The sequence below is a fragment of the Crocodylus siamensis genome, chromosome 9 (genome assembly GCF_052110815.1).
Source record: "Crocodylus siamensis isolate JL-2025a chromosome 9, ASM5211081v1, whole genome shotgun sequence".
In the NCBI taxonomy this organism is placed as follows: domain Eukaryota; kingdom Metazoa; phylum Chordata; order Crocodylia; family Crocodylidae; genus Crocodylus; species Crocodylus siamensis.
In genome coordinates this window covers 50,411,947-50,439,487 of record NC_143403.1, presented here as the reverse complement: position 1 = coordinate 50,439,487, position 27,541 = coordinate 50,411,947, and the positions used below count along the sequence as shown (strand labels likewise).

Sequence of the window (27,541 nt, the reverse complement as noted above, 5' to 3'; positions counted from 1 at the left end):
GTTATGCTTCTGTTTTCTCATTATCAGCTCCCTCAGCTGAACTGAGCTGTCTCTTATCCGATCAGACCACTGTTCCATGAGCACTCTGGTAGGGTATGGGGTGGGAGAGAGGCAACATTAAAATCACAGCCAAGTGCAATGACTTTGCATCATGTTGAAAATATAAAAGAATCAATTCTGGAGGATGGTTTTCTTCCCAGCCTTGTAATGTGGCAGACTAGGGGGTGGAAGATGTTTTAGGTTTGGTTGCCAAGGGAGAAGGAATAGGGATGGCTGCAGTGTCTCCTGCTAGTGTATCCAGGAATGGATGCCTTTGTTGGAAGACCTTCCTCCTTCTCATGGGGAAGGAAAGGAAGAAGGTGATATTTGGGGTCTGTCAGCTTGAAAGTACCTCCTACTCCTCCCCACCTTATCCACTGAACAGGGGTAAAAAGCTGGCCAATTCTTGCTGCAGACCATTCTAAAGCAAAAGTATCCATATGACATGGGCAGACGAGGTTCTTTGGGTAAATCTGGTATCTTTTATTAAACCAACTAAAATAGGTGGAAAAATTCTTCTTTGCAAGTTTTGGGTACAAACACCCTTCTTCAAGCAGAAGGGGTGTCTGCAGTTGTTTTTCGCTCTTCCTGGAGGGGACAGAAGCCAGGAGCTAGCATGCAGGAATGCAGGTCAGTGAAAATGCAAATGTGGCAGTGAGAGTCAGAGGGGGTGAGAGATAATGGGTGAAAAACAGGTGGTGGAGTGGGGGAGGGAAATGGTGACTTACAGATAAAAGGTAGCTGGTAAATGGTAGAGAGGTTACCTGGAGTATCAGATGGTATGCAGATTATCATGTCCATTGGGCATGAGCACTCACACATACTCAGACCCAATGCTAAGAGCTGAGATTGAGAACTGGATCAAACAGCCAGGGTCAAGAAGCTTGGAGAAGCTTGTCCAAGAAGACAGTAGCTAGCACTTAAATAATATCTCTTGGACAACCTGCTTACTACTGCCCCAGGCAAGTGTAAGTGGGGGCCCTGCTGTCCTCAGCCATTTGGGAGGCATATAGGAGTGACCAGCCTGATGCAGCACAGCTGTAATCAGCCCAAGTCATGCTGTCTGTTATACCTTCTGATAGCCTCCTCTCATTGCGCCCCAACCCCACTTATTGTAAATGGTCCACTGGATAATGCCAGGGCAGACAACCTGCCACATGCCTGATGCCAGCATGATGAATGCAGCACAGAACCAGAATGGAACAGCACCAAAGAAACCACTGGAGATGTACACTAGTGCCTCTGGGGACAAGATCTTAGTTACTTAGTGGCTACTGGATAGACACCCGGGGGGTAGCATTATGTGTCTCACTAGCAGGTCTTGGAACAGATGTTTCTAAATCCACCTCAGACTGGGTGTGCATATGAATTGCCTTTGTGCAGCACCGAAGACAATAGCAGCAATGGTCTCTTATCAATGCCAAGTCCCTAAACTTGGTTCTAACTCTGTTGCTTTCCAGAGATAGTTTGAAACCCAGCTGCCCTGCCTGCCTGTCCCCCACACTCATTACAGGGGCTGTTTTCTTCTTACTTTGGCTTCTCGTTCAGTTCTGATTAATTAAAGCTTCAGAGACAAGCCTGGGATTGCACTGAACGGTCCTGCAAGGACCTGGCAGAGGCCTAACACCTTGTCCTCCAGGAACAGCACACTGGGGGCAAAGTGTGGGAGTGGGCACTGGAATGGGAAACCAGTTAGTGAAGACTCCCCAGCTGGTGACTGTGTTAGATGCACAAGTATCCTGTACATCACCATCACCAAGGTGACAGTCAAATCCTCAGGGCTGGGTGAGAGGAGCCACACTCAATAAGCTGGAAGAACTGAATGTGGCAGGGCTGTGTTGCTAACCTGGATGAGCTGGAAGTCAGAGCTTAGCCTGATGCCTGCGTGTTATCCAAAGGGGGCACTGGCTCTCTAAGTCAGGTTTGTTTATACGATCAGCCTGGAGGCACTTTAGGTCTATCTATGTGAAAGATTTATCTCTGTGACAGCCACTGGAATGTAGCTGAGCTGATACAAGCCCTTCACCAAGACAGGCGAAGCCCCTGTAAAATTGTGATTTATGCCCATAATTACCCTGCTTGAACCCAAACTGTCTAGCTATTGCCTAACTGCAGAAGACAGTGATATCATGTAATAGCAGGGACACTCCCTCCCAAGCCAGATTTCCAAGGGTAGGTATGGAGCTGCAGAAGCACAAGGTATGTGCAACAACTTGTCTTATTTACACATTAAATTGCTGTAGCCGAGCACGTAAAAGATCAGAAATGGCCCTTTGCAGTGCAGTGACCCAGTTGCACAATCCCATCACAGTAACTATGATGGCAAAAGGGCACATGCAGTAATCGACAGTTTGTGCCTAGCTTAACTATTTCAGGCAGGAAGATGAGGAGCTGATCTATGATCCCCAGGGCTGTGCCTATAGAAGCCCCTCACGTAGACACAGTTATGCTGGCAACACTGTGCTTTGGCCAGTAGAAATTGTTTGATCTGGAAGGGAGAGGCGGCTGAGGAACACAGGGGCGAGGGCAGGCACACAGAGGGCTCTGTAGGTTCCTATGTCAGTAATATTTTTGGCACCAGAAAGCTGTGTGCGCACTGGCAGCCACTACTAAGCCTTCCATGGCTCCCTCCACCCTCTTAAAGGAAACACCCTCCCTTTGGCTAACCCTCGTTTGGGGTGACCATCCATGCATGCAGTCTCTCAAGCACCTCTTGAGTATATTCCAATGAGACAAGGATTTCTTAGGGTGAACATTGGACCAACAATGTAGCTGGAATAAAATTAGAAAGGTTTTGAATGTTCATCCTGTGGAAGAATGTCTTACATGAAAAAGCTTGTCTAACTTTATCCCAAAGACATAGTTGGTCCGATCTGCTGCTCTGCTTTCTGCTCCCTATCCTATCTGCCTGGCCCCTCCCTGGTTTGCTGCATGCCCCGCACAGAGGCGGCCCCGGGCTCGTGCTCTGAGCCCGTTGCTTACAGAGGGGGCTCCCCTCTGCTCCCGCAGTCCCGCTTGAACGGCTCTGGCCCGGAGGTCTGCCCTCCCCTGCAAGAACACGAGTCAGCTCTGGCAAGATCAGCACCCGGAGACCTCCCCGTGCCTCAGTTTCCCAGTGAGAAGGGGACTAAAGCCTGCGGAAATCATTCACTAGACAAGGCGGCTGCAGCTTCTCCGCCCGGCCCCGTCTCCAGCCCACACCAGCCCGATCCTTAGTCCTTTGGCACCCTGCAGCCAAAGGGACGCGGTGCCTTTAAGAGGAAAGGCGCGCGGGCCCTTTAAGAAGAAGGGGGCGGTCGCCTGGACACTGAGCTCGGGACGAGCCGCGGCGGCGATCGCGGAGCCCCGCGCCGGTCCCCGCCTTCGGCCTCCGCGCCCGGCCCCGGGGCGCCGCTTCTCCCTCGCCGCCGCCGGCCGGAGCCTGCGACCGACGGAGCTGGCTCGGGGCAGCGGAGGTCAAGGGAGCCCGGGCGAAGGCGCCGACATGCCCTAATCCCGGGGATCGCAGCCCAGCGGCAGCGGCATGGGCGGGCGGCCCGGGCGCGCGGGGGCGCTGGGCGTGCTGGGCGCCCTGGGGGTGCTGCGCGGGGGCGCCCGGGCCTCGGGAGCCGCCGTGGGACCGTGGGGGGCCGCGAGCCTGGCGCCGCTCCCGCTGGGCATCCGGGCCGAGACTGTGGATGTAAGTAGCCGGGGTGGCCGGGTACAGAAACGGCGCCATGGACAGCGCCCCGCGGAGGGTCGCCCGTAGCACCTGAAGGAGCTCAGGCTGGGCTGAGTGGGTGTCGTGCCATAGGGTCCGCTGAGGAGACTCTCCAGGGCGTGTGTAGCAGGTACCCTTTGCTGTGGTGTTTGATCGCTCTCCTCCGTGGAGGCAGAATCAGCCCCTTGCTGGTACTGTTGGGTGCTCCCACCAGTAAGACTCGCGCTGGTTTTTAAAGCACAGCGGGGTCTGGAGCTGGAAAGGACAGCCGAGACTACACAGAACAGGGGAGAGATTTCACAGCCCCAAGACCCATCCAGCAGGTTGTATTTTGCCTGCCCCTCCCAGGGGTTGCAGTGGGAACGCCCATGGAGGCACTGGCTGCAGGTTATGTGTGTGACCTCCGTGTTAGCACAGGAAGTGAGCCCAGGACCTGGACCCACGGCAAGCACAAGAGCTTTGTCCCTCCTTTTACTTCCAAGTGGCTGGGGCCGTGGGGGGAGGTCTACCTGCTTGCCATGCTCCCCACACCCCAGAGAGAGGCCTGGACCAAAGGAGTAGCTTTTTCTGGGTTCTTGAGCCACACCCATCCTGCTGGACCCACTCTCCTCCAGCCTGAATGGCACCAGCCCCTCCCTGCTGATTCACCTGGCTGATTTCATAAGGCTGGCAGACGGACGGAGCCGCTGCCAGGAATCCCATCCGCTGGTTGAGAGTGCTGTAATAACAATGCGGCTGAATGGTGCATTGAGTGGCAATGTCCTGAAACGGGCTGCTGGGAGCAAGGCCACAGCTTCCCCACAGCAGGCTGTGGCTGGGCCATTAACAGTACAAGGGACCTCTGCGCCAGGGCTTGCAGATTCCCAGGTGGGTCTGGGAGGACGGGCCCTGCGCCTGGAGTCCCTCCCTCGGCCTAATTTTTTTTTCTCCTCAGTTGCTAACCCTAGGGGAAAAGTTTCCTGATACCACAGGGTTTTTTTCTTCTTGCTCAACAGACTTGTTTGCCACTGTCTTTTCTGTGTGATTTGCTGTTTTGCTGGGCAGGAAGTTGCTTTGAAACTGCTGGTACTGGAGGTGAAGCGTCTTCCTTGCAGCGAGGCAGTGGTTAAAGCTAAGCAGAGCTTTCTGTTTAGAGGTTGTCAGAGAGCTCTGAAAGCCACCTGTTTACTTGGACGGGCTTGAAATGTGCTGTCCTGAATTGAGACCCAGGGGAGGAGTAGAAGATCCAGTTTGAAGTATTTGGAGAGGAGGGTTCCCCAGATACAGCTCGCTAATATAACCACATGATACAAGAGCCACATTAGTAGTAACTTCTCATGCATGCATCCTGCTGAAAGCAGCTGTGACCTGCTGGGATGGACAATGCTGGTGGAGCACAAGGCGCTGGGTGTGGCGCCCAGCCCACTAGTTTACCTTGCCTGCGTAACGCTGGTGATTCTTCCCCCACCTGTGCGGGTATAATGAGTGTCTCTGGGGACACTCAGTGGGGACCACAAGGTCTGGTTTAAACATTACAGCTGATTTTCAGTTACATACTTAAAGTTGAGGTTCCACGTTGGGAGGGAGCAGAGCACGTGGTTTCGGTGGCAACCACTGTAGTAACTTTTGAGAGAGTTGAAGTGGCGGGAAGGAAGTCGGATTGCGATCAAGCTGAGGCGATGAGTTCCTTCTCATCCAGGTTAGCACTGAATGCTTTATGTGCCACTGAAAAGCCCACAGCCTGTTCTAGCTGCACCCCGCCCCCCCCGCCCTCACCCTGGGTTAGTGAGATGGTATCTTTCTATGCTGAACTGTGGCAGAAGACGTGCTCTGAACTTGCGCAGTCCAGGAAATCATCCATCACTTCACTCCAGCCGGCTTTTCATGAACCGCAGCCGAAACTTGGTGCACTGAGCAGTGAGTGCTTCCTTCTGGCCTTATGTAGGAGAAGGGAATTGGAAGTGATGCCAGGATCCAACAATACATAGGAGTTTCCTTGGGGAGTCTGAGGACTTTTTTTTCCTTGCAATTCCCTTACTAGGCTACCCAGTGGGTTCAACTTCTAACCGTCAATTTTCCAGCACTGGTCAGGGCTGATTACACAAAGCTGCTGCTCTGCTATGATATCTCAGTACAACTCCTTGTGATTTGTGATGTTGTATGGCTTAAAGGTCAAACCTTCAAGTTGAAGCCTGAGAGCCACAGATTCAAATCCCATATAGCCTAGCTACAGGATGGACTCATAGGTAGAATGGGACTTAGGCGACCTGTATTCTTTTTCCCGGCTTTGCCTGCTAGGGAACCTCGACAAATCATTTTGCCTCTTTATGTCTTGACTTCTCCCTGTGTATGATAGGAACATTGATTAACCTGGTTGAAAATCCTTTGATTCAGTTTGCCACTGAAAACCATTAATTTGTCAAAATTGAAAGTGTTCACAACACTGAACCTCATGACATGAAAACTTTGGTGGGAGAAAGGGATACATATTTTGGAGTTGTCAAAAAAAATCTGGTTCTTAAAGCTTGAATTTCTCCTCTTCCCCCAGACAAAAGCATTCTTCATTTAGAAATGTTTGTTGAGGTGGACTAAAGGATTTTGAAAAAGAAAAAATGGGTAAAATCCAAGGGGAGCCTCTAAAAATTACCCAAGCAAAATATTTTGATTTGATCCAAATCTGATGGTTATTTTATTTATTTTTTTAATTGTTGGTATCTAGAAGCTTTTCTGGTTCTTGGCCCTTTGGCTTGAACCCACTGCTATTTTGATACCTGTAATCGGGACAAGTTAATCACTTCCTGCCCAGTTCTTAGATACCCATTCCTCCTTCGAAAAAGCACTTTGAGTTTTGCTGATAAAGAGAGCAGGCTAACAGCTTCTGGTATTGTATTTGTCATTCTGAACTCTATGCTGCTCACTACCATTTCCCAGTGGAGACAAGGTCATCATGTGGACCCTGTTCTGGAAACCTTGTTTTCAGTACACTGATTTCAAGGAATCTTTATTTCAGCTATGACTCTTCAGGACAGAAGCAAGCCTCTAAAATACTGGATCAAACAAAAAGACAGACAAAAAAACTAGAACTCTTGGTTCCAAAATGATACCTTTTTATTAGACAAAAAAGGTGTCACTTTTTGGAACCAAGAGTTCTAGTTTTTTGTCTCTCTTTCTGTCTCAGACCAGCACAGCTATCAAGTACACCCCTGGATCAAACAAAACACGCATGATAGGCTGGCTAGTGATATGCAGAGACAACATTGTACAACAACCTGTCAGAAGCACAGCAACTTGGGAAGTGTTGGGTGTGCCCAGCTCAGTGGACCATTGATTGCATCTCCTGAGCAATTCTGAAATGGTATCAGCACCGAGGTGTTTAAGTTTACTGAAATGGGGAATAACTGGGCTGCAAGGTGAATGCCTTGTCATGTATACAGCCCTTATCTCTGCTATTGTGTCTAGCTGCCAGACTGCTGTAGGGCAGCTGTGCTTTGATTACACTGAATAAGTGCTGTGTCCATACTAACTGAGAGAGCCTGGGGCTTCTCTGCATGGCGGGGTTAATTAACAGAATAGTTATTTTGGAGGCGCTCCATCCTGGAATAATTAACATGCTTCAAAGCGGAGGAAGTGTTTTTTGAATTAAATCATTAGTCCAGAATAGTTTTTGCTTTCATGGAGAATATGGATGAATATTCCAAGGACATCAGGTACTGCCTCTAGCACAGCAGCTTTGCTGGAGGATTACTGGCCCACATTTGGCCATTGCAACTGGCATCCCATTTTAAGGTCCTCAAATGACTATACTTGCTGCCACCACTGTAAAGGTCAGATGCCATGGTGATGAGCACAACCCAAATACACAGCATTGCCTCCTCACCTTATGTCATCAGGAAGCTGACAAAGAGGTTGGGCAAGATTGCAAGGCCCATCCGAGGTATGGGGGAAGGAGGAATGTATGTTGATACCCTGGAGAGCAGCTTGAGGTGGGAATATGTTGGGTCCATTAAACTTTGCCCTGGTAGGGCTTTGGTCAGTATGCCCTGCCAGGCTGCGGCATTCATGCCTCTGTAGTTATGGCTCGTGGCTGGTTCAGAAGTCTGGATGGGAGGTGGAGGAGCCTTGCTGGGAACCTCCAGGTGTGGACAAGGGATACTGCAGGGGGAACTGCCAGAGTCCTAGCTGACAATAGCACCCTGAGGTCCAACTCCAGCCCCTGAGCCTGTGCTGCCTGAGGGAATAAGACCCCTCAGGCATGCTACAAAGGATCAGACACTGGATGATGGACCGTCATTCCCCTCTCTGCTTTCCCCTTGTCTGTTTAGGTTATAAGGTCTTTGAGGCAGGGCTGATTCTCTTCTCTTCTTTGGTGCTGTGGCTGGCATAGTAGGGCTCCACTTTGGGTTGGGCCCTGTAGTTGCTGTTGTAATACGAACAATACCTAGCTCTTGTGTATCACATGTTGGGTCACTGTCATTATCCCCATGTTACAGGTAGAAAAACTGAGGCACAGGGCAGTGAAGCGACTTGCTCAAAGCTGCTCAGCAGGTCCATGGTGAAGTTGAGAAGAGAAGTCTCTGTCTAGTGCTTTGCTCACTAAGCCCCACTGCCTTCTAATGATAACTCTGAGACTGGGCAACCCTTGGCTCAGCATGTGCCACTCAGCAGTGGGTCTCCTTTAGCTATTTGATTTCCCATTCGGATTGCCAAAGAGTGATCATGCCTGCCTGTTGGGGCAGTACTCTGACTCCTGGCCTTTCTTGTATTGGTGCCTAGAGCCGGCTTTCTCTAACCCATTGCCTGTCACTTAGTGCTGGGAGGTGCGGAAGCAGAACAGCTCGCAGTGGTGCTCCTTCATCCGCACCAACCCTGACTGCCAAATTGATGGTGGCTTCCTTGACTACCTGGATGGGGTCTTCTGTGTCTTCCCCTCAACGCTTCTACCGCTGGCCGTGACGCTCTATGTGAGGACTGGAGGGATGGGATTTTCACCCTGTGGGATGTTCTTGATGGGCGGTCAAATAGGGAAAGCCCAAGGGAGTGGGAGTGATGAATAGCTTGTTCAGGGAGATCTGGAGGGAGAAAGCTACTTGGAAGGGAGCAGGAAAGTGAGGACAAGTCATGATGCATTACACGGAGCCCCAGGAGAAGGACACTGCCAAGGATGGAGTGAGCAGAGTAACTTGGGTTGGGCTGAGGTCATACAGATGTGGTAGAGGGTGATTTGGGGGAGCAGGGTAAAGAGACTGGGGGCACAGGGCTCTTCATCCATCCCAGACCACTTGATTTGATTTCTAGTTTGGTAGGAAACTCTTTCCATAGTGGCTTCTTGGCTCTCAGTAATGACCATCCCCCTTCCCCTGCCCTGGTTTTGGGGAGATTGCCTAGAAGCCCTTGGGATCTCTTCTTAGCTCTTAGCACCCACTGCTAATTCACTGTTGGGTTATTACAGGCAATATGGCTGCTGTATCTCTTCATCATCCTCGGAGTGACGGCTGAGAAGTTGTGAGTATCTGTTCAGAGTGACCAGGAGCAAAGGGCATCAAAAAGACCCAGAGTCTTGACCTCTGTATTCATGGCCATTTCGGTTTCCCATGGTCTGGCCTGTGCCGCAAGGTTTTGGTGATGGGAGTAGTCTCTGTCATCACCTATGTGTTGGCATCCACATGTACATTAATGGATGTTGGTGGAGCTGAGCCTTTTACAGTCAAAGCACCTCCGCAAATATTGCAGGCTCCCAGTTGACACACAGCTGCCAGCAAAATGCCAGCCTGGATGCAGCCCAGCAGTTGAGTTGGCAACTGTGTGACTTGGGCACCTCTCCATGCCTTCTGCTGAGTCACCCCCTTGCATGATGAGAGCACTGATGAAAACAGCCGAGTGTGTCCCTGCTCTGCTGATATTAGCCATGGTGGCAACTGCATGCCAGGAAACATTGCAGGAGAGGACTGGGCTGTACAGTCAAACTGCCTGACCCTACATTGTGGGGCTGCTGCCAACCACTGCTTTGCCAGAGCTGGAAACACAGTGCATGGCAGCAGAAGGGGCTTTTCCTTCTGGTTTAGTTCCTATCCAAAGGATGGGAACTAAGCTGTGTCTAGATGAAGGCATTCTGCGAGCAGAGAGAGGTCAGTGAGGGGGCATGATCAATTTTACAATATATATCAGACCTCACAGAGGTGTCGGCTTTGGGAGAGGCCACAAATGAAATTATTTTGCTGGCCTAAGTCCAAGATTGGGTATTTAGGGACCAGGCTTCCACTCTTTGATCAGTGGCTGTTGGTTTACATTACAAAGCCAGTGCACAACTAGGAGGATGAAGGAGGGGGTGCAGGTCAGGGAAGAGGGGCACTGGCAAAGCTGTGTATGTTGGGAGGCTGAGACTGGAATAGCGGAGGACTGTGGGTCAGGATTGAAGCCCATTATGAAGAGAAGAGGAAACAGTTTGTCCACTGATCCCTGTTCTATACAATACACTCACTTCTGCCCATTCCTTGGCTCTGGGAATGGGGGATTATTACCTACTTGATTTTTTTTCCTTGTCCCCTCTCTCTCTCCAGCTTTTGCCCCAATCTGTCAGCCATCTCCACCAACTTGAGGCTGTCCCACAATGTAGCAGTATCCTTTCAGTGGATCCCTCTGCAAGGAGGCAGGGCTGGGAGAATGGGCAGTGCAGAAGGAACAGGAAGCTTCATCTGCACAAAGAGTGATGGGGGCAGGGAGTTGCATACCCGGAGCAGCACTGAAGCTGCAGGGGAGGCTGTGGGGGAAATGAAGGCAGCTTGATGTACTGGGATTGTTCTGAGGCTCCACATGGGCTGTTGTCATGGCCTGTGGATGCCCCAGGTGCCTAGCTGCCCTGTGATATTAAGAAGAGGGGAGGTATTCACTGTCTGTGGTGGGAACATGTGCAATGCTGCATCTAGTATGCTTCCACATGCTGTACCTTGCATGCTTCCACATGCTGTTTCACTGTTTCTAGTATGCTTCTGCAATGCTGCATCTTGTATGCTTCCACATCCTGTTTCACTTACTGTCATTGGAACTGAAACATTTGCTATCAGAGCCTGAAAAACATATCCCCTAGCCCAGGACTGAACCTACAAGTTAGGAGCTGGCATGAGAGACTGAGAGCAGGGAGGGGGCAGGGGCTGGATGGACTATGCCAATAGGTGGACAGACTGTTGCTGTTCCCCAGCTTTGGGAAGCTACAGCTAACAAGTGCCACAAAGGAGCTACTGGTAACTGTTGCTTAGAGGGAGCTTTCAAGAGCTTGTGGGGCTGGTCTGACTCTGCTCCCATCACCGTCAGAGGAGCTTTGCCATTGACTTGAGTGAGAGAGAAGCCAGGCTGGTGCTTTCAAAAACCTTGTCTGCTGTTGTAGATGCTGCTCTGAGCAGGGGATGGAGCCCCCTGGCTCTGTCTTGCTACAGCAGCATCACTCTCCAATCACTTCTCGACATACTTGTCATGCACTGGGACGCTTCTGAAGGATGGCAGCAGACTCATGACCATTTTGCAGTTGGGAAAACTCAGTCATGGGGAAGTGGGATGTCTCAAAGGTCACCTAGCAGGCCAGCAACAGCAGGGAAGGGAACCCCTGGCTCCTGATTACTGCACTAGACCAAAGTCCTGCCCACTAGTTCCCACAAGCTAGGCTGTCCCCATGAGGCTTGCTCATCAAGGTGGCAGGAGCAGGCGGTGTCCCTGTAGATGTGTGCCCAGGAGCCTCTGGGAGAGAGGTCAGGCCAACCTGGGCAACCGTTCCTTAACCTTTGTCTCCATGGCGTCACTTTCCTGGCCTTCGGGAACGGCGCTCCAGACGTCTTCAGTGCAGTGGTGGCCTTTTCTGACCCCAGGACTGCGGGGCTGGCAATTGGGGCCCTCTTTGGTATGAAATATTTCCAGACATACAGCACTGTCCCTCCTCTCCCAAGAAACCTCATGTGCTTGCTGGCCCCACTCTGTCTGTAAGGGGGTGGCTAGGCATGTCAGTACTTCTCCCCTGCTTATGGCTTTGTCCCCGCTGCGTTTCCCCTACGTCCATGTTGGGATGAGGGGTTCAGAATACCACTCATGTGCCAGGCTTTGAAGTGCAGCCTCCCCATCACTCCTGGCAGGTCTCTGTAGCTGCCTGCAATGGGATGTGTGCCCTGGCTTTTCTCTCCCCAGTGTCCCTTACTGCTAGAGAGGATGGCCTCCTTCAACCTCACTGTTGGGGCTGCTGTGTGCCTTGGCCAGCGGGTAGTGCTCTGTGACCAGGATGTCTTGCTAGGTCTTGCCAGAGTGCTGTGATATGGCTGGTCACCCCCTCCCCATCCCACCTCAGCCCACCCAGATTCACAGCACTCGCCCTCTGCTCTGTCTCAGGCCTGCCTCAGGGCTCCAGGTTCTCCTTCCTCCAACCTGTCCATGTGTGTCCAGGGGGGTGGGGAGCAGGGATGCCATCAGCTGAGGTCCAGGGTGTCAGATGAGGGAGCCACCTGCAAACCAACCACCAGCCCTGCCTGAGGGTGTCTGTCCACAGGTGCTGGTATCTTTGTGACCACCGTACTGGCTGGTGGGATTGCCCTGGTGAAGCCCTTCACAGCAGCCTCCCGGCCGTTCCTCAGGGATGCCATCTTCTACATGGTGGCTGTCTTTGTGACCTTCTTAGCACTTTACTTTGGGAGCATTTCCCTGCCTTGGGCTCTTGGTAAGTCACGTCAGCCAGCTGTGGAGGAGGAGCAGCAGGGACATGAGAGAGCCACTGGGAATAGCTTACCCTGGTGGGAGTGCTTGGAAAGGACTTCTGTAGGGGTAAATAATGGGGTTGTGGAAAGGCAACTGGGGGGGTACAGGGAAAGCTTGCAGGCAGAGCAGATGGATGGGAAAGCCAGAGAAGTCCCTTCCCCCTCTGTGTTGCTCCATGGTAGGCTACCTTGGGCTGTACATCTTCTACGTCTGCACCGTGGTGATCTGCACCTGGATCCACCGGAGACAGCGAAGGGAAGGGTCATCCACTTCCAGCTCCAGAGAACCAGGTAAGAGAGCTGCCGGGGGAGAGCTCCAGCCTCATGGGACTGGCCTGACACTGTTTACCCTCGCAGGTGACCTGTCCCCTTGTGATCTTTCTGTGGCCCCATTGCCCTTTTCTCTCTCCCTGTAGAGCTTGCGACAGAGTCTGAAAATGCAGGTTCCACCTCAAGCATGAATGGTGCGGATTTTGGTAGGTCTTGTCTTGCACATCAGGCTTAGGATGTGCACAGCTTCCTCACTGCATGGCATGAGGCAGGGTCTAGTGGGTGGAGAGCACAGCTGGGATTCTAGTTGTTCACTTGACTGCCATGGTCACAAATTTTGTTGGGAATCTGGAGGCACAATGGACATGGAGAACGAATTTTCCTTCTGTTTTGGAAGGACTTGGCACTGGGCTCCATTGATGGAGCCAGGTGAGGGACAGACACTTACCTGCATAGCCATTGGCTTGGAGAAGCAGACTCCCAGGACACTTTGTCTAGCCAGTCAGGAACGGTTCCCTGACTACACCAAGAACAGGGCACGGGCTAGGGAATGGCAGCTGAGAATGGCACTGGGGGACCTTAGGGGCCTCTGTAGACTGTGGACCCATGAAGCTAAAAAAAAACCACAGCAGCCGTATGCCCAACCCAATCTTTGCTCATCTCAAACAGGTGAAGAATATCGACCCCTGCTCCCACATGAGGAGAAAACACTCCACATCCTGACCAAATCCCTGAATACCCTGGATTACAGAAAGTGGAGGAGGAAGCCCTGTTACTGGAGACTCTTTGAAGTTTTTAAGGTAGCTTGGTTGCAGCCTTTTGCCATTCCTTTTTTTGTGATATGGGTAGCTGGGCTGTGTTCCTGGCTGCAAACTGAGGCAGGCAAGTAACATGGGAGACCAAGGGAGCAGAACAACCTGGTTGTGTCTTAAAAAGAATAGGCCCATCTAGATGGGGATGGGAAAAGTTCCTTCCTCTCTACCTACCAACCCTTTCCTGATACCAGGTGGAGAAATACCCGTGATCACAGTCCAAGGGCTCTCTGCATAACTGAGCAGGACCTGGCTCCAAGGCCAGCATCTCAAAAGGCAGGGAGATCCTAGAGCACAGAAGCTGAAGACCTTGCTGTGATGACAGGAGCAGGTCAAGGTGCATCAGACATCTCTGGAGTATTGTGGCATGGGAATGCTGCTAGAACAGGCTAGGAACACATGACTGTGAAGCTACTGGACCTGTAGGCAGGTCTTTTGGACCTGACCTTTGGTGTCACCAGCTCACAGCTAAGTGAGAGGCACCAGCTCACCACCTGCCTGGTCCTGCCTCGCCCTCTAGGGAGAAAATTTAGCTCTCCACATTCTCTAGCATCCAGACCAGGTCCAGGGCTGCCAGGAGTGGTTCAAACTGCTCGCCCCTCAAAGAACATGCCAAGCAGGAACAGGCCAGGACATAAACAGTGGCCAGACCTGTGAGATTGGACTACTGAAAGCACCCAGTGTCTATGGTGCAACACCTGAATAAATGGCCTGGCATGTTCAGAGATGGTTTGTGAGCACTCTGCCCCGTTTTGAGAACAGGCCGTTCCTGAGCTATTGGTGTAAGACACTGGCCGGGGTTTTGTGGGGATCATGTGTCTGACAACCTGGAGCAAAGTTGCAGAGTGTCATTGGTGAGCATGTGGCATTGGAAGGTGAGGGATCTGTAACTAGGAGGGAGGGTACATAATGTGTCTGTACAAGAGGGGGGAGTTGTAGGGGTGGCCGTTGTTGCAAGCCCGACCTCTACAGCCATCTGTTCCCAGATGCCGATCGAGTTTGTGCTGCTGCTCACTGTTCCTATCGTGGACCCTGACACGGAGGACCGGAACTGGAAGAGACCGCTCAACTGCCTGCATCTGATCACCAGTCCCCTGGTCTGCATCCTCACGCTGAAATCCGGTGCCTGTAAGAACCTGGTGTTCACCCGGTGCCCCCCTCTGGCTCCTACCTGTGCCCAGGCATCCTGCACCTGCAGAGCACAGCTTACTGGCTTTGCAGTGGGAGCTGCACTACACTGCTCCACCGGCCTCACAGGTGCCTGAGGTTCAGGTCATTACAGTTGCCGTTCCTAGGAGTGCAGCCATTTCAGGACAGATCCTCAGCCCCTGTACATACTTCCTCCTCACCAAAGCATGGGGGGGAAGAAGCTGGATAAGAGCAGCTCTGTAATGTCTGTGCCAAGGTCCTACTGAGCCTTCTGCTGCCATGGGTAAGAGGAACTGAGCACTGTGCAGGCTCCACCTGGGTGTGCTGGGAAAGCGGTGGCCCTATCTGCTTAGCAAACAGCAAGAAGAGTGTTTCTCCCTTGTCTTTTGTGGGCATGTAGCACTGCTGGCCACTGGCTGCTGCTCTCTCCCCTCCCCTTCAAGGGGGGCTGCATTTAATTCTGGGTGAAGTCCTTAGCTGGTGTCCCAACCCTCACCAGGGGAGAGGAAAGAAGGCATGCACTTCAGCATGTGCTCTGCTTTGGCTGTCCTCGCCAGCAGAGCTACCCCAGGGAGCCAGCGCAAGCTACATTAACTTGTACCAAGGCCTGTTAGGATCCTGCCTAGCTCCAAATTGGAGACCTTGAGCCCCCTCCGCATACCTTAGATAAAAAGCAAGCCCCACGATTGATCCCTGAGGCTTGCTGAGGGCTGTTGGTTTGTACCATGCCAGGCTTGACCTGACCTGAGGCTCTCTGTACTGACCATTCTCCCTTCTCAATCTCTCCCTCCTGCAGATGGACTGTACAAGATCCAGGGTGTCTTCCCCATCTGGGGTGTGGTGATCTTGATTGGGACTTTCCTGGCCCTTGTCGTCTTCTTCACAACAAAGAACAGGGAACCACCCAAGTACCACTGTGTAAAGACCTACTGTGACAAGTCCCCTCCCCTTCCCACCTAGTCCAGCCCTATGTGACCCTTCCCTACTCACCTCTCCCATCTGTCCGGTGCTGTCCCCTTCCCATCTGGTCCAGCTCTGGGAAGAGCTAGAGGCTAGTGATGATCAGATAGTTCTCATCAGCTGGGGTCCTGAGGCTGTACTGATGCCTCCAGCTGCCTTTGGGAAGAGGCTGGAGTCTGATTCCTAGCTTGGCCAACATTGAAGCATTGGGGAGGGTGGGTGGCCTTGCCAGGGCCCCTATTTTCCCCGGCTGTGGAGTTAGGGAGCTGGATCTCTCAGGTGCCCCAGACACATGATTACACTACGGTGCCCCTGCTCTCTCCCTGACAGCTCTTTGCCTTCCTGGGTTTCTTGGCCAGTGCCATGTGGATTAAAGCTGCTGCCACCGAGGTAGTCAACATCCTACGGACCCTGGGTGTGATCTTTCAGTTGAGCAACACTGTGCTGGGCCTGACACTGCTGGCCTGGGGGAACAGCATCGGTGGTGAGGGGATGTGTGTGTGTGTGCGCGCGCAGTCCAGATGTGGTAGAGCCCAAGTGCTTAGAAGGTGATACTGAGGAAGAGGACATTGTGGATCCTCCCTGGAGAACAGGGAACAGCTTGGCCCACCACTGGCAGTACCTTTTGTGACCCTTATTGCCACCAGTGGCCAAAGATTCAGACATCCTCACCACTGTCAGCTAGAGAACCTGCAGCTCTGTGCTGCCTGGCTCATGGCTCTGGTGCAGCGTGGGGAGGGCTCACTTCCTTAGGTAGGAACACTATCCACTTCGGTTCTCTCAATACCACTGCCCCTCCTTTCCTCATCTGGAAACAGCATGCAAGGCTGATTTCCAGTCATGTGCTGGGCCGCAGGTTAGAGAAATTGCACATTGCTGTAGGATACTGCTCTTGCTATGCTGCCCCTTTAACAATCAGTCTTATATGGCAACATGTTGAGCTGGAGGCTAGGACAAGCAAGCTACTTCCAGTGTCTTGCTGAGGATCTCCTGGGGGCTGCCACTATGATAGGGTTTGCCATCACAGTTGGCCAACGCACACTGCATCCAACCCGAGGAGATTCCTGTAGGATCCTGTTAGGCATGTAGATGTCCCCCTGTGAAACTGGCAGCTGAAAGGACTGTAGAGTCTCTCAGGAGCCCAGTTCCCAACCACAAAACCTTTCATTTTCCACAGCTGAGCCAGTTTTACCACCTGAGCTTTCCTGGGGCAAAAAGTCATGAGGTGGGAGGGAGTTACGTGTCCAGAGGGGCCACTCTAACATGTTCTTTGTCCTTTGCAGACACATTCTCAGACCTCACCATGGCACGGCAAGGATATCCCCGCATGGCTTTCTCTGCCTGCTTTGGGGGCATCATCTTCAGTATCCTTTTAAGCTTGATCTGCATTGGACAACCTCTTCATCTGAGGCAGAGCAGCCTTATAGATAGACTGGGTGGGGCTACAGGAATCTTGGTTTCTATGCCCAGCCCTGTCACAGACCTGAATGACTTTACCCAATTCATTTGCCCCTTGTCTCTTGCCTCTCTCTCCATACCATTTCTCCTGCTTTGAGATCCCTGGATGAAAGGTGGTAGAGAAGAGCTAAATGGTGTTATTAAACTTGAAGCTGAGGAATCTGTTGCTGATTCATTCTGTACCAAGCCCCAAGCCCCCCTGTAGACGTAGATCTTCACATCTCCCCGCTGAGGGCATATCAGCAGGGTCTGTTCAGGACTTTGTGTATAGAGGGTGCTTTTGTAGGGAGGATTGCAGGAGGTATTAGCCCTTTGTTTCCAGAACAAAGGCCAGATCAGAGAAGAGGATTCTGGATGGGATTAAGTTGTCTTGGCAGAATGGTGAGGAAAAACTTTAGTAGCCATGATTGTGACTTGGCCTTCATCACTGGGTGCATCTACACATGTGCTTTACTGCAGTTGACTGATTCACTCCACAATAAAGTATCATAATCTACACATGCTCATTTTAGGATGCAGCAAACTAATCAACTCTGGTGTAGGACAGTACTTATGTCAGGCAGTACTGCCTTACAGCAGAGTGCTTGCATGCATTCAAATGCACATGTAGACTAATCAGGGCTGGCTGGGGCATGAGGGTGCTACAGTGTGGGAGCTGCCTGTCCTCATGCCCCAGTCATCCCCTCTACTGCATGCCACCACCTGAAACCCAGGGCTGACCCCAGCCGCCCACACCAGGCCCCCTGCTTTGGGTCAGCTGCTCCCAGGCGTCTCTTCAAGTTTCTTCATGAAGACATGCCTTCAACCCAGGACCACCCCAGCTCAAATTGCTGCAGTCCTGGGCACACATGAAAATGTTATGGCTGGGAGCAGCTGACTCTGGCACAAATTGCACCAGAGTTTATTCAGGTGCATTAATATCATGTGTTAATGCACCCACCATATTGAAAGTTAGCCTTAGGGTCTGGCTTAGAACCTAGATCAGGGCAATTGGTGCCTATGCTGCATGCACTATCCTATACTGTTTCCATGGACATTTAGCAAAAGGATCATGTTCACCCTATGCTCTGACTTGCAACTCTAAGTAAGGCAGGAACACAGGAACATTACATTCAGGGACTTGAGCTACAATGCTACAACTGTAGGATCAGGAAAGCCCTCTTGTCCCAGGTAACCTGATAGGTGCTCAGATACCACATCAGAGCTGCCAGTTACTGCTGCCCAGAGAAAAGGAATGATCACCGTCCTCAGTAGCTGTAGGTCTGCTGTCATGATAATGAATGAGCAACATGTTCCTGGTTAGTAGCCTTGTCTCTGAGCCAGCAACTAGCTCTGCCACATCTAGGCCTTCCAGCAGTAGGACCAGTGTGACCAGCATCTTTCTCTTGCTCTTTAAACAGCTTGTATGAGGTAATCCCATTTTTTAGCTGTGAAAAGCCAGTTGTGCTTTGCCCCAGTTGCTCACCTTCATGGCTAGTTCTGTGTCCTGCAAGGTTTATTGTTCCTGAACTTGGCTGCAGATATTCTGGTTGGAGTGGGGTTGGGCTGCTTACTGCAGATGACAAGCAGCCAGTCTGTGGTAAAGGTAAGGCTGTCTGGAAGACTTCAATTGCATCGGTCTGTGGGGAAGAGGGAGACTTGTCTGGATTGTACTTTCCTCCTCTAAGCAGTATTAGATAGCATGGGGAGATGCGTCTCTGTTAAAGCTTCCACCATGACAGAGGGGGGGCAGTGAAAGGCTGTTTTCCCTCAGGGTGTGAAGTCAACATAAGTCTGTTTAACAAAAGCAGATGAAGTCACAGCTGAAATGGGAAGGGGAGGCTATTTCTTCAAGTTAAGCAGTGCCTGACATTTGATAGAGCCATCATAGTGGCCAGTGTGCAGAATCCCTTTTCATGGAGCCTGGCACAGCATCTGTTTCTGGCAGTTGGATGTGGCGTGGAAACATAGATCAGTGGTATAGTTTGTATTGTCAGCCTTTCACTAGATGGTACCACTTGCTTCTGGCCAACAGAATGGACAGGGACAGGGACAGGGACAGTGCTGTTTTTAATAAGCGATAAGAACTCACTAACTCTTGTCTTCCTTCTCAGCTGGAGCCAGATGGCCTTTTAATGTGGATCCTGGCTGGGGCACTGGGGCTTAGCTTAGTATTTTCCTTTGTGTCAGTGCCAGCACAGTGCTTCCACCTGGGCAAAGCATATGGCATCTGCCTCCTCCTCTACTACCTGGCTTTCCTCACCGTGGCTTTGCTGACAGAATTCAAGGTGATTGAGCTTACCACCCTCTGAAAGCAGTGCTGCGAGAGGATGTCCAGCCACTTGATACCACCTATGGTGAGGAGCTTGGGATGGGTTTCAGAGCTCGCAGGTCTCAGACCGAGTTGCTGGTCATGAAGGAGCAAGATCTGGAGGTGGGAAAGTCCAGTCCTCGTGCTGTCATTGCGGGATGCTCAACTGGCAGGTGACTTTCGATGTTCCCTGGCTGGACCCATTCAGTTCCTTCTCCAAATCACTGAAGGACACCCCACCCAAGGGGGACCCAGACCAAGTAACCCATCTTCCTTGTGAACACACCACCAAAACTAGCATTCATTTTTCTATCCTGAAGGCATTATGACAATCTGAATTTACTGCTAAGATGTAGCACACTTTGGATGTTAAGCTGGAAATGACCCTTCCACCCCAGGGAACTAGAAGCTGATTCAGCAGGGGAAAAACAATGCTGCTCAATCCACACATCCTCCAGCTCAGGGGCTGCCCAATCAAATGAGAACTGGGAGCCACATGTCAAGCCATCCCGCTGGCACTCCACGGTCAGTAGTAATTGTTCCCATTCATTTTTTATGGAAAGGGATTGGTCAGAATAGGAACCATTTTTAAAGAGACTGTTTTAAAAGGAAGGTTTTGAACAGGGATCATTTTAAGTGACTGCGGTCCTCAGAGGAATTTTGCAGCTGCACAGAAAGGACTTTTACACACAAGAAAATTCTGTTTTTATAGTTTTTTATTCCTTCCACTGATTTTATTTCCTCCCTTCCCTTTAATACCTCACCCCAGCTTCCCCTGTGGAGAATAAAGCAATCAGCATTCACTTCACAATCATGCGAACTTGTGAAATAACGGTCTCAGTGCAACTTTGAGCATCTTTGCACTACACAAAGGGTATGTTCTTAACTTGGGTTAAAACAGCAGCAAAGAAAGTAATGTGGAATTAGCCACTTGAGTTCCCATTCAGGATCCCCGGTATGTCACTGTGAATATTTTCTCTACGGGGAAATACTTGGTACTCTATTGGTTTACACACACAACCTTTTTGCCTTTGGAATCCCAGGCTCAGATGCTGTACGAAAAAGTCAGATAAACACAGGTCAGTGATTTTTACCTGGTGTCTAGTGCTAATACAACACAGAGCACAATGGATTCTTGGTCCATGAGAGAGGGGCCTTCTAGCAGTCACCGCAGTACAAATAATACTGAGTAAACATTGTTCATCCATTGTTGTTGTCTGGATTTGACTTAAACAGTCTACAGCAGTATTAAAATACACGAGAGCAGAGCATGCAACAGGGTGGTGCCAGAAACAGGGCAAAAGTCACACCACACAGCACTAATTACACTGAAACTGGCTTTAGTGCCAATGGGAAGAGAGCACTCCTCTTTTGATTAGTAAGAGATTCCTAAAATAGCAGCCATGTATGGAGAAGTCTGTCATTAAAAACAGCCCCCTCCCCTGCTTAGTGAAAATTGTACTGTCACAGGTTTTTTGCATCGGCACACAACTGCATACGCTAGTAATCTTGTGTAACAGCTGTGGCCGGAAGCCTGGCAAAATCAACCAGTCCAACCACAGGCAGCGCGAGCTGGAGAACAGAGGAAGCAGGGAGAAAATGTCTGAGCCCAGACAGAAGCACTTTTCCTAGGGGGAGAAGTCACAGCTGCTTCCACTGCTTGAAAATTAACTGCACAGTTAGAAACTGTCAGATCCCAAACGCTCAAAAAACCAGAAATTTTAAGAGTGATATTTCAGGACATTTTTTGAAGCCTCTGACTAGAGAGCCTAGAACCCATTTTAAAAAATGACTGAGGTGCTTGGTTTTCTCTCAGTCAACAGGATTCAGGGTTAGCAGTCATTTTTATAGATGTGACTTAACTGTGTTTGAAAACTATGTTAGTTGTCAAGGGACAGACTGAGGTCACAGTGGCAGAAAGAGATCTTGGAGTCGTCACTGATTCTAAAATGAACATGGGCCGCCAACGTGAGGACGCAGTCAGCAAAGCTAACCATACCTTGTCATGCATCCACAGGTGCATCACTAGCAGGTCCTAGCAGGTGATCCTCCCCCTCTATGCGGCACTGGTCAGGCCGCAGCTGGAGTACTGCGTCCGGTTCTGGGTGCCGCACTTCAAGAGGGATGTGGACAGCATGGAGAGGGTCCAGAGGAGGGCCACTCGCATGATCAGGGGGCAGCAGGGCAGGCCCTACGAGGAGAGGCTACAGGACCTGAACCTGTTCAGCCTCCACAAGAGAAGGCTGAGGCGGGGATCTGGTAGCCATCTATAAACTTACCGGGGGGACTAGAGGGGAATGGATGAGACCCTGTTCCCCCAAGTGCCTCCCAAAGTAACAAGGAATAATGGCCACAAGTTGACGGAGAGTAGGTTCAGGCTAGGCATCAGGAGGCGCTACTTCAGTCAGGGCAGCCAGGATCTGGAACCAGCTTCCAAGGGAAGTGGTGCTGGCTGCGATCTTAGGGGTCTTTAAAAGGAGGCTAGTTTTCATAGACATTAGGGGCTGGAAGGGACCTTGCAAGATCAAGTCCAGCACCCTTGCCATAGGCAAGAAGTCTGATGGGGTCCCAGCAAGATAAGCATCCAAAAGCTTTTTGAAAGAGTCCAGAGTAGGTGCTTGCACCACCTCTGGGTGGGGAGTCTGTTCCAGACACTGGACACTCAGGACCATTATAGAAGTTTTTCCTTATGTCTAGTCTAAATCTGCTTTCCGGAAGTTTGTGGCCGTTAGACCTTTTTATCCCTTGGGGAGCCCTTGTGAACAACTGTTCTCCCAGATCCTGGTGTACCACCCTTATGCAATTATAGGCTGCCACCAAGTGCCCCCTGAGCCTTCTCTTCTCCAGGCTGAAGAGTCCCAAGTCCCTCAGCTTCTCCTCATAAGGCTTACTCTCTTGACCCTTGATCACATGAATGGCTCTCCTTTGGACTCTCTCAAGCTTATCCACATCCCTCCTGAAGTGGGGGTCTGGGGTCATGAGAGCTTAAACTTACCAGGGGTCATATAAGCCCAGTATTCATTTCTGCCCAGGGCAGGGGCTTGAACTTAATGATCTGCTCAGGTCCCTTCCGACCCTACCAACTATGAACCTATGAGGTTGGGGGAGAAATCTTGGCAAGGGAGTACACAGGATGTAAGATTACAGGGCAAACTAAGGATTTTGAATGCTTCAGTAGTTAAAATTACTACAGCTTTTAGAATTAGATGTGTGGAGGGTTCAGGTGCTAGCATCTGCCATCTGATACAGTATGGAAGAGTCTCCTCCACCATCCTGCCACTCAGACTTGGTAATAATTCAACCACAGATCAATTCAGTTCTTCAGTGTAGGAAAGAGGAGTAGAGGCTGCTGTCATTACAAAGCAGAGGATGTTTTTATTAGTGTGCCAGGAAATCTATAGAACCATGTACAGACATGTCCATAAAACCATTTATAAACAAAATGCCATCATACAAAATCCTGCCATGCTTCCTCCCTTGTCCCTACAAAATGATTGTCTTCTTGGTTAAGAGGAAGTCTCTGTCTATGAAGGGTACGTGGAGGACAATTAGAAGGGGATGCCCCGTACTCAAACTTCCTTTTCCTTCCAGACTGTAAGTCATTTGGAAAAAGTAACCTTTTCGAACTTTGTAAGTTCAAATAATAATACAGTGCATAATTTGGGGGCAGGTCAGTTTTTCAGCAATAAGGTCGCGGAAAGCAGGAGTGGCAGTTTAGCTCCAAAACAGATCTCAGAGCATCACTTGTCTCATATTAAGGAGGCAAATCCATCTTTCATACAGCTCAAAGCTGTTAGCTCCTTTCCCACCCAGGAATGGAAAAAAACCTTGAGTGATCAATAAGAGAAGAGTGGATTTTCCCACACTGCCAGATTTGATTTTAACCTGTACTATTCTGGTACATTCCATCCTGCAAGAAACCGAGAAGGGGAAGCTATATACTTCCATAACATCCAAAAATGACTAATGGAGTGCAAAACACTGGCACTTGGGAGTCCATGTGTAGATGTGCTCAAGGATGTTCATTACTTAGTGGTCTGGGTGTGTTTGAATACTGGTCCCATTCTTCACAATTAAGCTCAGAAGGGCTCAGAAGTCATTGATAACCCTACAATCCACTGTACCCATACAGAAAGTGAAAATATTGAGCACCCAGATGAAAGAATTCAACAGCTGAACAAGGATAGATTGCATGCACTAGATACAGGTGAACTGACTACTGTATAGACCACCCACCCCTTACACTGATCAGAATGTTTCTGTCCTCTACACATGCAGGAAATTTTCAAAGGACATGTGCTTTAGTCAATAAGGCACAGTTGAAAATCCCATCATGTTTTTCAGTAGCAGTAAGAAAATGGCATCCAGATGTCCACTACAGCCAAGCTGTGGAAATCTATCACCCCCTTCCCAGTACACTCAACATGTTCTTTAGTTTAGGGCAGGGGTCTTCAGCCAACAAGCAACTGCATTTGGCCTGTGCAGAGCAGCATAATTAGGGGTAGATGACAGGCTCATCTCCCTTTGCTGACCAGTTCTAGTTTTTTTGCAATGCCACCTGCTCTCTCTCTTTCACACCCCCTTACTACAGCCACCACTTTTACCAAATTTGTTGCTTGAGGCAGTTGGTGACAGGGGCAAAGGGTGGAAGCTGCAGTAGCAGGTGTGAGAGCAAAAGTTCAGTCCTTGGCATACATACAGCAGGGAGGGTTGGGGCACAGGGGGTGGCAGCATTGGCTGGATCTTGCCTGGTAACCTGCCTCTGGAGCAGGCTACCTTAGTTTTGGCCCAGCTGCTCCTTAAAGTTTGCCGAGCCCTGACTTAGGGCAGTGGGTTGATGGGCAACAAACTCATTCACAGGGTAAAAGAAGAATCAACTTTGAAAACAAACTTATGCCCTTTGGTTTACCTAAAGGAAAGAGCCAGTCTTTTATCTGTGTGTGGCTTAATTTGGAGAAAGCAAAGATTAAGGTGATGGGCATGGCAGCTTCTAATACACATTTTGCCACTACATCCCATGCACAATACTTTCCAGAGATCCAAAAAGAGTGCTTTATTAGAAGTGACTATTCCCACTATGTGGGCAGAACAGCACACAGAGATTAAGGAAATTGCTCAGGGTCAAGAAGGAACTCAGTGACAGAGCTGGGAATAGAAGATACTTCTTTCAGCCAAGGAGACCTCGCCCAAGGAGTCTTCCTGTATGATACAGAAAGGCACACCACACATTTTCTCCACACTGCTCTGAACTAGGAGAGAGTAGGAACAGCAAAGGACCAGGTCTCTGTCCCCCAGTCAGTCAATGTTTGTCACCTTTGGGAATATTATTGCCAAGTGAGCCAGGGAAGAGTAAAGTGCCCATATGCGTGTTTTGTCACTACTCTGGTGCCATAAGAACCCCTCCATTTGCAAGGCCAAGAAGAGCGCAGGACCAGGCCCAGATCTTCCATTACAAAGCGAATGGTTGAACAGCCAGGGCTGAGAACCGCAGCGAGCGCTGTGGACCTCCCATCCCACCTCGTAAGACGGTGAGCGTTTTGGACTCTGGCAAATTGCTCCCAGCCCTGGCCAGCTCAGTCAGTACTGAACCCAGGAGCACACTACTCCAGGAAAGGTATCTCCAGAAGTTGCATCAAGTCTTGTAACTTTTAGTCATGCCCTGCAGACCTGCTGGAGTGCAATTCTGGTGCTCAGCCACCACAGAAGGGCCTGGATTAGCTGCCCATGATTGGGCTGTTATCAGGACTGCCTCAAGAGTGTCAGTAAGCACAGAGATTTAGACCTGGATTAGTTTTACATTTAAGTGCTAAACTTTTCATCCAGCCCATCTGGCTTTATACCAGGTGAGGAAAGAAATACAAACTTACTCCCTGATTTTCTGAGTCGAGAATTAATGATTCACTGAAAGAAAAAATATTTTTAACAAGGCAGGACTTGAATATTAGCAGGTGAGTTCAGCATTTTTTCCTTTTTCCAAAAGATTAAGTATCCCTTCCCTCTGGTTTCTTACTGGCATGATGAACTGTAGGCCTGTGCCTGGAAGATGGAGAGGTACCATGTCTGAATATTCTGTATTAGATGCTCACAACTGCAGTAATTTGAGCTTGCTGAAGAAGGTTAAACATGATTCTTGGGTTCCAGCAGTCCTAATCCAAGTCCTCTGGGTTTCTTTTTGTCCGTTATTTAAACTCATATAGCCTTCTAAGGGAAGGAACACTTAAACCCTAAACCCAACCAATATACTGAATAGATCTATATACATTATTTTAATACACTGTAAAACAATACTATATTGTTATTGCATAGAAGAATGGCTTGCATTAGCTCGGCCTAGATGACAGTCTGGGAGCGTTGTCTGAGGCCCAAAGGCTTCAGAGGGTTATTGGAGGAGGGCAAATCTTCCTGCTGCTGCTGATATTCTTCTCCGGAATGTTCTTCATACCATTCCTAATGGGGGAGAAGATTACAGGCACCAAGATCAGCCTTTTCCCCACACAACACCCTCCCCCCCACAGCATGAAACAAAAGAATACTGAGAAGATTCAAAAGGTTAAACACTTAATTTCAGGAGTTAATTGTATTTGTTGCGACAAACCTAGGGAGTTTGCCGCTTCACTTGAGTGGGATCCTTCCGGTGCGCTCTTCTCACTCAGCACATGGCTGAGGGTACCCCAGTAACCCGATTTATTCCTCTTGTCTGTAGTATCATTGACTCTACCAGGATCTGAAAAGGCTACTCAGTTCTAGAACTTGCTGGCCTTTTTGATGACGAGACATTTCTTCACTGAACTGGAAACCTTTTACAGGAGCGCATTCGTTTTAATTAAATTTCCATCAGGGAGAAAGAAGCCAAGCACCCCATTGTAGCCAAAAGGCTGCTGGCTGTTTGCCTGACACATGGGAGACTCCAGTTTGGAGTAAGGACTTGAACCTTTTCTTTTCTATCCCAGATGGGTGACCTCACCACCAGGTTATTGACCATAATGGAGGCTTTGCTTCAACAGCTGGATGTTGAGTAGTTTCATTTTATGTCAGAACCAAAATGTTAAAACCTCAAAACAGTTTCCACAAGTTGAATTCTAATTCTCCAGCCAGCCTCACTGAGTTGTCTGTGCCATACCTATATTTATCAGGCAAAATGTCACACTGCTCCTCCAAGGGAGGAGAAAGGCACCATGAACTACTGCAGTCAGTGAGCCCATCTGGTGGGGGGGAGAAGAAGGCCAAGAAGGATTCTGCTGCCCCTACTTGCTCACATGATGCAAGAGTACAGGGACACTGCTTACCAGACTGGCAGGGGAAGCCTCTCCATCAACATGCCTCAGCCTGAACACAGCAAACTTCTTCTTAGGGGGAGATGGAAGTTAAGCTTCCATAAGCTCTACGGGGATCCAAACCAGGCAATGGTATTTAGCATAGCAGATACTGAACTGTCAAAAATGACTACTCATTTGTGTTCCATGTATTTCCAATGCAAACAGAGATATTAAAAATGACTAGCAGAGACCTCCTACATTTGAAGGATCTCAGGACCTTGCTAAAAAATGAAGTGTTTCTAAAACTTATTCTTCAGGTGAACTGTCAAGTGGTGCTGCTGGCACCGGTAAATGTGTGCCATGTTCTACCTTAGAGATTTACTCATTTTAGTGGTGTATGCACAGTCATAAAGAACAGTTTGTGATGCATGTTGATATTTATACAAATGTGAGGTTATGAATATTATAAACAGATGCTTTATAAATTGTAACCACACAGCAGAGCGTTCTGCTGTACCTGTGTCTTCTGGGTAGAAGACTCTAATACTTTAAAGGATGATTAAGTATTCCAATTAAGATTATTCTGCTAACCAGAGACTTAAGGATTTTAAACACCTTGGCATTCCCTACCTGTATCTCTTCTTCATACATTTTTACACTTAAATCGCTTTTGGTTCTTGATCTCCGTCCCAGAAACAGCATTGATGGTTGCTACAAAAAAAAAAAGAAAGAGAAGACATGCAACAAAAAATAGAAATAAAAAAGTCAATGTTAGTGGGAAGATGTGAACCAACACCTCTAGGAGGAAACTCCATACCTCATTTTCCTTGACAAGCACTGTCAAAATGTACAGCTGGAGAGGTCTGTCATTTGGCCTATGGGCCTCCTAAAGGTGCCAC

General features: G+C 49.7%; 2 protein-coding genes across 2 annotated transcripts in view; one reads left to right on the top strand and one right to left on the bottom strand.

Annotated features, from left to right (window-relative positions):
* Nucleotides 1-3,123: 3,123 nt before the first annotated feature.
* On the top strand, nucleotides 3,124-20,197 carry SLC8B1 (solute carrier family 8 member B1). The gene is made up of 15 exons (XM_090062425.1): nucleotides 3,124-3,718; nucleotides 8,527-8,679; nucleotides 9,168-9,220; nucleotides 10,276-10,334; nucleotides 11,502-11,606; nucleotides 12,243-12,410; nucleotides 12,631-12,738; nucleotides 12,864-12,923; nucleotides 13,387-13,517; nucleotides 14,516-14,657; nucleotides 15,475-15,596; nucleotides 15,969-16,122; nucleotides 16,922-17,002; nucleotides 18,617-18,681; nucleotides 19,190-20,197. Exons 1-15 carry the CDS (start codon nucleotides 3,563-3,565, stop codon nucleotides 19,385-19,387), a joined length of 1,755 nt encoding a protein of 584 aa, XP_089918551.1. The 5' UTR covers nucleotides 3,124-3,562; the 3' UTR covers nucleotides 19,388-20,197.
* A 2,541-nt stretch (nucleotides 20,198-22,738) lies between these two features.
* TPCN1 (two pore segment channel 1) overlaps nucleotides 22,739-27,541 on the bottom strand; it is a 65,241-nt gene continuing 60,438 nt past the window's right edge. The window contains exons 26-27 of the mRNA XM_090062424.1: nucleotides 27,273-27,353; nucleotides 22,739-25,833 (exon numbers count right to left, since the gene is read on the bottom strand). Of these exons, the coding sequence (XP_089918550.1) occupies nucleotides 25,717-25,833; nucleotides 27,273-27,353 (198 nt within the window). The 3' untranslated portion in view covers nucleotides 22,739-25,716. The remainder of the gene's footprint in view (nucleotides 25,834-27,272; nucleotides 27,354-27,541) is intronic.